Source organism: Herpailurus yagouaroundi, unplaced genomic scaffold, assembly GCF_014898765.1.
Source record: "Herpailurus yagouaroundi ecotype Mexico unplaced genomic scaffold, PumYag 164, whole genome shotgun sequence".
In the NCBI taxonomy this organism is placed as follows: domain Eukaryota; kingdom Metazoa; phylum Chordata; class Mammalia; order Carnivora; family Felidae; genus Herpailurus; species Herpailurus yagouaroundi.
In genome coordinates, this window is record NW_024412405.1 from 2,830,275 (window position 1) to 2,839,417 (window position 9,143).

The 9,143-nt window shown below is 50.4% G+C and overlaps 1 protein-coding gene across 1 annotated transcript in view; it reads right to left on the reverse strand.

Moving 5' to 3' along the window:
- The window catches only part of COL4A2 (collagen type IV alpha 2 chain), a 172,433-nt gene that overhangs the window by 122,431 nt on the left and 40,859 nt on the right, over window positions 1–9,143 (reverse strand). The window contains exon 3 of the mRNA XM_040487084.1: window positions 4,019–4,099. Within this exon, the coding sequence (XP_040343018.1) occupies window positions 4,019–4,099 (81 nt within the window). The remainder of the gene's footprint in view (window positions 1–4,018; window positions 4,100–9,143) is intronic.

The following is a 9,143-nucleotide window of genomic DNA, read 5'->3' on the forward strand; positions in this document are numbered from 1 at the left end:
TGTGACATCAAGCCCTGAATCGGGCTCTGCCCTGATAGCACAGAGCCTGCTTGGGATTCTCTCTCTCTTCCTCTCTCTGCCCCTGCCCTGCTCTCACTCTCTCAAAATAAATAAACTTTAAAAAAAAGTACCAGTTCTTTTCTCAAAGTTCTGCTTCCCTCACTGAACCACTGAAGGGAAGGGTGGAGAACTGACCAGAGCATCCTAACTCATGCAGAGAGAGGGCCAGGACCCCTTTCATTTGGCCTGTGTCCTTTCCTTCCATCCGCAGAGAATCTCCTCCATGTAGGCTACCATCTGGGAAGAGGCAGGCACAAAAGATTACTCATCGAAGTCTGAAGACTTGACTTGTGTTCTGGACCACACTGGAGCAGGTCACTTACCACCCCCCTGCCCCCCGCCCCAGGTCACCGTTCTCCTTCCCTGACGTGTGAACTAGGGAACAGGGCCCAGAGCACCCCTCCACACCTCCCAGCTCTGCCCAGGGAGTGAAGAGTGGGGCCGCAATTCCTGCCCTCCACACCCCGGCAGCTGGCGGCATAGTTTTTCCACAAGGCTGGACGGCCCTGCCTGCGAGAAACAGTCTTCTCTCTGCTATGACCCACCAGCCCCCAGCGAGGGCTGGGGAAGCTGCACACGTTTCACACTGAGCTTATTCATTCGGTAACATGAGAATTCATTCGGAATCAGAATCCACAGTACGTTTGTGATTTCTGCTTCGAGTCCAAAAGTTATCCAGTAACATACAGCTTCTGATGTCGGCTGTCACCATGGTGAGGAACAAGTGAACTCTACCCTGTGCCCATATAAGGCCGGGCTGCCCAGGGCCCAGGGAGCACAGAGCTCTGCAGCGAGGCATTGTCATCTGTGCTCCAGAAGTGCCGTGGGGAAAATATATGGCAAGGGACCCTGGGGGAGCTGTGGGAAAGAACAAAGTATGCACTCAGCTCTCTAACAGCAGACTCTATCCAACTGCTATTTTTATGCATGACATTACTTTTAAAAAATATTATCAATCCGAGAGTAAGACAGAAATAGCCCTGCCGTCTACAGGAACACATCTGGGTAAATTTGTTAATTAACAAGTATTTAGTGTACATACACCAGGCTTCTGGAACTGAAACGGGTACCGCGCCTTAGCAAGCACACTAATGAGGTAGACGTAATTGTTCTAACAACAGGTATCTCCACTAATACAGGCTCACCCCATAGAACATGATAAATGGTGCCATTTCTCTCTCCTCTGTAACTTTTTTCTTCCCATTGACCATTAGGCTGTCTATCACCTTGCTGACTAGTATCCAGTGGCACACCTGGGTCACCGGGGCAGCCCCGGAGCTGACTAAGACAACCCAACTTGTATCTGTAAGGTCCACTGCAGCGTGGAGGGCTGGGCAGTGTGAAGAGGGGGGCAAATGCAGCCTGAACGCTACGTGTGGTGGGTCCCACAGGCCAGGCCCCAAAGTGGGCTACCACATGGCTCTGTCTCTTGAGGAATACTCACACAGCTGTCACATCTCATCTTAATGTTATCATAATCTGTCTGAAGAATTAGAGGCAGGTCAAACTCACTCGGGGCTCTGGATTACTCGCGTTAACCAAATTAACTGGAAGGGGTCAATTATCTACTTGGTCACGTACAGAAACACTGTCAGGCTATGCTGTGGATGAGGGATGATGATAAATTAAAAGCTCTCAGTGCCAACTTACTGACTTAGAGAGACCTAGGGACCCTTAGAAATCCCCCCTCCTCATAACCACTCTGAGAAGACCCCTGGCGTTCCATAAGAGCACATAACTACGTAGATGGTCCTGCACAGTAAAATAAAATACAATGCTAAGTGACATAAGTCAGCTGGAGAAAGACGAATGCTGTATGAGCTCACTCATGTGGAATTTAGGAAACAAATGAGCAAACAAACAAAAAAAAGAGACAAACAAAAAAAAAAACGCAGACCCTTAAATACAGAGAACAAACTGGTGGTCGCCAGAGGAAGTGGGTGGGGGAGGGGTGAGACAGATAAAGGGGACTGAGCACAGAGAAATGCGTAGAATTGTTAAATCATTATATTGTACACCCGCAACTAACAGAGACTGTATGTTAGTTATCCTTGAATTTAAAAAAATAATAATCAGAACAAACTATCTTTACCGAAGAACAAAATTTGTATAAAACTGTTATGGGAAATGTTACCATATTGGTTCTGCATTAAGCGATCATAAAAAGTGAAAAAGTAACCTTCTGCTCTGTGTGGGTTCTGTTTGGCTGATCACGTGGAGAAAAATGCAGAGTCTCTCTGGAGTGTCTCTCTGGAGTTGAATTCCCTCTTACACAGGCAAGTCCCACAGATATTTGTAAACCATTAATGTATCTTCCCCTTGCCCATATTCGGCCGGGCCAGGCTGGGCCCTGGGGAGGGGAGGCTCTGCGTCAGGCAATGGTCATCCCTGACCCGGAAGCGGCACTGGGAAAACCGATAGCAATGGACCCAGGGGGTTTCAATCTCATGAAATGGCTTCCATATGTTTAAAAAATACTTAATCCTTGTTCAATGCTGATGTGTAATCTTTGATTAGCAAATCTTTTTTTATTTTTCAGTTTATTTATTTATTTTGAGAAAGAGTGCACACGCATGTGAGAGCAGGGAAGGGACAGAGAGAGAGGGAGGGAGAGAATCCCAAGCAGGCTCCATGCTGACCGTGCAGAGCTGGACATGGGGCTCAATCCCGTGAACTCATGTGAGATCATGGCCTGAGCCAGAACCAAGAGTTGGAGGCTTAACCAACTGAACCACCCAGGCATCCCTCGCTTGATTAACAATTTTTAGAGCACGATGTCCCCATTCCAAGCAGAGGAAACTTTACTGAGTCAACAACAGCAACAACTGTCTTGAGGACCATAACTCATGAAGGACATAGCATGTAGGGACAGAAGCTCTGGGCGAGTGACAAGAAGCCTCCTCTATGGCGGTCTTCGGCCCTGAGAGGATGGTTAGTCCGTCCCACGGTAGTGAGACCAGCACCTTTGTGAAGGGGTTCCTTATCAATCACAGATTTTACATGTTTGACTTGTGGAGGGGACTTGGGTAGGAGAGGGCACGACGTCCAGCCAGCTGCAGACTGGCCCCACTGAGCTCTGCTGAGGCGCGTCCTCCCTCTGGGGTGTGGGAGTGGAGAGTGGGGACCGTCAGCACTGACTTCAGGATTCGGGGTGGGGAGACGCATTTGGAACGCCCGAGGAGCACTGTCAGATCTGACTCCACAGCAAAAGGGAATGCAAGCAACACGTCCCAGCTGCCTCTCACGACCTGGCCCCTGGCGGACGAGCAGGAGCCCCACGGGGAAACACGATCCCAAGACGTGAAGCCTCAAAAACACTCAGTGTCATAAAACGCTATATGGTCCCCGCGCGAAAATGGGCTTACACAGACAAATATAAACAATCTCTTTTTGAAATCAGTAATGCCAAGACCCAAACATCAGCTTTAATGGCAACGGGAAAGCCAGTCACTTCGACATACGGAGCCCAGTATCAGTCCGTATTTCGGGTTCCGATGCGGGGTGACCTTTTTTCCCTGACTCATCCGATGAAACGCACTACAGAAAGGACATTCGGGGGATGAGTGGAATGATTTTAAAAGGGAGACTTATTCTCCATGGCAGGATGCTTGTGCCCTCTAGAATATCAGAATATCTATACCGTGAGGGGGGAGACACAACCATGTCTGCTTTATGTAACACACATGTGTATATACAGTCTCACAAGTAGAAGACGCCCTTCGTAACAATTAATAAGAGAAAAGATGTGTAAGAAAGCTATGATTGTTCTCAATTTGTGCGGGAAGTGGCATAAATTGACCAGACTTTGCCTCGTATCATTGCTTGTTCCGATACGGAAGAACACGCCTGTGTTAAACTTCTCAGCAAAGTACGCAATTGACTTAATCACGCGGTTTAAGGCGCTTGGGTTTAGGCGCAAGTATAAGGAAGAGAGGTTGATGGTGACGCTGTGACTTACCCGCCCTCCTTTCTCAGGGAAACACTGGCAGCCCCCGCTACAGTCTCTGCCCCCGCAGGGCACGTCGAACTTCTTCACGCCCTGCAAGAATAACATGAAGAAAACGTTAGTCCAAACACCATCGGCTACAGCGGGTGTCACAACAGCATCTGCTGAAAGGAGGTCCAACTCCGGCCATGCGGTCTTTATTCAGAACAAACAGACTTCGGGGCGCCTGGGGGGGCTCAGTCCACTGAGTGTCTGACTCTCGGTCTTGAATCAGGCCTTGATCTCACAGTTCGTGAGCTCTAGCCCCACGTCTGGCTCTGTGCTGCCGTCACGGAGCCTGCTTGGGATTCATTCTCTCTCTCTCTCTCTCTCTCTCTCTCTCTCTCTCTCTGCCCCTCCCCCCCACTCTCTCAAAATAAATAAATAAACTTAAAAAAATAAAAATAAGCAAATAGACTTTAATTTTTAGAGCAGTTTTAGGCCCACAGCAAAAGGTACAGAGATTTCTTGTCTCCCCCTCCTCCCCTTCCCCCCAATGCATCCTCCCCACTATCAACTTTCCCCTGCAGAGTGGCACATTCGTCACAGTCGATGAGCCTGCAGTGATGAGTCCTCACCGCCCAGACTCCAGAATTTACATGAGGGTCCCTCTTGGTGTTGTGCCTTCTATGGTCACTGTGCCTTTTAAAGGTGATAAATGCCAGATGCCGAGCTACGTCCTGGGTCTCGACAGTCAGGGAGAACATTCCCTGAGTGCAGGGATTCCGTGTGAAGTGAGCCTGTAAGGACACTCTGTTAAGTAGTTCAGAGTGAAGGAGGCACTCAGGCGCACAGGAGGCGGCCCTTCGTTCTCTGGGAAATGTGGGGTGTGCATCCCAGAGGAGGGGGGTTCAGGGTGAGCAGGATTGGGCTACCTTCAATGCTGGGCCCCCATCATACACCAGGGATTCTGCTGAACTAAAGGGAGAGGGGCTTCCCATGGGGAGGGGGACCTCGCAAACACACCTGTCAGGAGGTGCAAACCCTCACCTCTGCCGCAGAGGTTCTCGACATCTCCGGTGGCGCCAGCAGAGGACAACCCGTCCCTTTGTTCTGTCAGACCCATTGGTCTGCAGGGGGAGGAGGGGATGGAGGGAAGGGGCTTTCGCGAGGATTTCGCAGACTTTTTGTCAGATGCCAAGACAGAACTCTTCAATGAAGTGAGTGAGTAAGTCAGGGAGCTCTGTGCCTGGACAATTCTAATGGGATTCCAAGGCATTTCTTGCCCTTGATCTCAGTATTTCAGTTAAAGAAAGGACTTGGACTTTGGACCATGTCTGAGCCCTTCCTTTCAGACCACTGACAGTACTAAACATTTTGAGTGGGACGGACATGACAATTAGGTTGACCTCTTCCCTCCCCTTCCTGATAAGCCCTGTCTCTCCCATCTGCATGACAGGTGAGTTACAGTGGCAGCAAGCAGGGGAGTCCCTGTCTGTCATGTCACCCTGGGCCAGACTGCCCGGCTGGCAGGCACTGATACTCCAGGGGCTCTGGAAGTGGTCGGCTTCCGGTGAGCGCCAAGCCAAACTTTACCATGCACGCAACAGTCCCCAGAAAACAGATCGTTCCAACTTTACGTACAAGAGCGTTTTGCCACATCTGTCCCATTCTCTTCTAAGTTAAGTCTCAATGACTAACCAGGATGGTCACCTGGGGACTCCCTCCATTAAGCTTTCTGTTTCTTGTGCTAGAGCGTCAGCCAGAATCTTCCCCATTCCTGGCTTGGTACTGATACTCATGTGGAAAGGCACACGGTGTTGCCTGGCCACCTCTGTGACATCTGCTAGTCTGTGACAGTCTTCCTGGACACGCAGCCTTGGACAGGCACACAAGTGAACTCTGACTCAAAACCATCTGGCTGGAGTTTACCCAAGATCACAATAACTACTCAATGCTCTTTTTGTAGACATGATAAATTCCTTTCCAGGGCTAGCAACTTTCTACGAGAGGGATCTTGTGTCCCTCCAACAGCCCTTTACCTACTCTAGTCTCTGATGCATCAGTCACTACTCTGAAGGATTCAAACAAATCTGAGAATCTCAGACCAACACCTCGAAGCCTTTTGGATCCCTTGCTTATCTTCCTGTGAGAACAGCTTGAGTTCCACAGTGTAAAAGTAAACACATTTAAAATCCTTCCAGGCCCTCAAAGTATGTTTCTAGGTATTTGCCATTTTTTTTTTTTATGGCTTCAATGTTCGTCTGTAGTGGGGCTCATTTTAAAATCCCACGATTTTGAATATTTGGTTTTTGTCAGTCCAGCTCCATGCTAAGCCATCGGTTTTACGGATTACCCTGAATGCCAAAGGGAGACATCTAGAGGGGTCACCACATTTCTGCTTCGTATTACATACGACTGGGATGTGAATAGGTGGCTTGGCAGGTGTCCCTGGTTCACACAGTAATTCATTTGCCAGTTGTCTGGAAAGGGTAGGGGGACTCCTCAGTCTGAAGGGTGAAGCATAAACTTACATTCTCCATCTGGTATTTCAGAGGCTATTTTTAATTTTGATTTTAAGGCCACTTGCCAAATCCCTGGATATAAATCAACGGTTGAAATGATTTTGAAGGTTTTGAATCGATCTAACAGACTTTCTGTCCTAGGCTTAGGATAGACACTGGACTTAGTTACAGAGGTGAGTTCTTCATAACCTGCTTGAAATTCGATAGCGCCGCTTTGCTTTGGAGCTGGGGCTTGTAGGTCTGATAACTCCCAATCTTGACACTTCCTCAACCGTGTGCCATGGCTCGGGTACCCTGTCTCAGGAGGTGAGGAATGATAGGTCATGGAGAGGCAGGCCTCCCTGTACAAGCCACAGCCAACTTCCATCATGGAGATTCCAGCCCCGTGTACCTGTGTGTGTGATGTGATGTGGTGTGCGTGAGTGTGTGTATTTTCCCATCGACACCTGGCATCTTGCACATCCTGCAGAGGGAACCTCATGAATCCTGGTATCTAAGAGCTCCAAGTACCACCAACTGGAGTGTCAGACTCCAGGATGCACACAAGGATTTATTAGAGCACAGCGTGTACTCCAGACGTCTCTTAGACACTGAACAAGTTTCAGACCTGAGCCTTGGTATTCCCTGACGGGATGTGGGCTCCGAAACATTCTCAGGATATGAATGCCCTCCTGAGGACCCTGGATGAAGAGTCTGTGAACTGCTGCGTGGGTCCTCTGTCTATATCCCCGAACAGAAGAACACGAAGGGCTCCCACCAGCCGCTGCCCATGCTCCGAGCCCTTGGGTCGCCGCCTTGATTCGAATGCTCAATGCAACTCAGAGACGAACCACGATCCTTCCTGTCACCTCCCTGGTAAAGATGGCCAGTTTCCCCTGACTGCACACTCAACTCAAGAGTCTGTCCACCACCCTTGAAGATGGCAGGTTGGCCTGGGTCTAGACCTTCAAACTCAGTGTCTCTAGGAGGTCATGCTTTCTGTCTGTGGCTCCGAGATTCCTGGGGACCATCAGGTAAATTCTCACGTCAAGTCTGAATTCCCATGGGCGCCATTCTGTACAGCAAGATTTCCGCACCCTGCCCCCCGCCCCTTACGGCCCCCTGCAGCTGTGCCTGTCACTGCACTCACCATCTCAACGTCCACAGAGGAGACGCTGCTCCCAGGGCCAGGAGGCTCCTGGGGACCCTGCTTGAGTTGTGGAAAGTGTCCACTGTCATGGAGCACGTTACACCCACTCAGCTGAGCTTGTCTGGACGTCCTTCATCCCCGGGCAGAGCAGGACTCGCAAATGGGACCAGTTATGGTGAAGATCCACACAAACCGGGAAGGGCCTCCGCCCCCTTGAGAATGCCTGAATCTGACACGCACGCGTTCACGCGTCCTCGTACTCACGCAGAAACTGCCCCCTCCCAGGCTCCAGAACCACACAGGAGCCGGTGCCATGTGCCCCCCAGCTTGGAGGGATCAGGGAAACCCCCTCCCTCAGCTGCAGCAGTGAGAGAGCTCCCACCCCCCCAATTCCTGGTAAACATGACCACAGGAGGGGGCCTGGAGATAGTTTAAATCCACTCATTGGTTCCTTCCTTCATTCTTCTCCGAAGGCTTACTCTGGGCCGAGCACGGCGATGGGCCATGGGTGTAAAGTGGGGAATAGACGACGCGCACCAGTTGACAAGAAAATTCAGTGAACAAGCAAGGGAACCTACATACTTTAAACTATGGCGAGTGCCATGAAGAAGAGGGGCTGTGGGAGGAAGAGTCAGGGAGGCCCAGTCACGGTCACGGTCACAGAGGAACCTGACTTAGCCGGGCTCCTTCCGTGGGGCTGTATTGGGCCCACGCCACAGGGTGGGCGGGGCAGGGGTGTGGAAAGGGGGTTGATAGATTGCAGGCTGGGGCTCCCACCTCTTGCCTTAGATGTAACGTCTAAGAGGCGATCAGCCCGCGCTTGAAATGCTACCGTCCCCATCTGGACCCTCAGTACCTCAGCGTGTTCCGTGGACACAGTGCCCGTGTCGCCTGGGCACTACTTAGGAACGCAGGCTCCACCTCAGAGGTCCTGCATCAGGACCCGCTTTCCAACACACTCTCCATGTTGCAGCGGCCTCCCGTGAAGCCACGCCCTCCAGTGGAGCAGGAAGCATATTCCCCACGGGTTCCATGCTTCCACACCCAAAGTGGACTCAGGCATGTTGTTCTAGAAGAGTGCCATCCCCAGACTCCCTCTGACCCCAGCCACCTGGGGCCTGTTCAGGGAGGCTCTGGGCACTCAGGGCTCGGTAGCTGAGCTCCTCATCCATCACAGTGCCAAAAAGACATTCAGTTCTCTCTTCCTTATGCAGAACATCCTGTTAGACTCTTCTCTTCTGAATTTTACCCTGCCCTGAACTGGTAGCCAGCCTTATTGTGCTAACTAGAAATTCTAGGAATTACAAATGACCTGGAATGCCTAAGAGCCAATTGGCAATGTAAAGGCACAGATAAATTTTCTAGAAACCTTGGATAGTCTGCTCAAGTGGAATGCCACTGACATTGCTCCTGGGGGCAACGTGGAGGCCTCTGAGCAAGAGATTTCTTTTTGGTCAGCTTTTTTTTTTTTTTTTTTCAACGTTTATTTATTTTTGGGACAGAG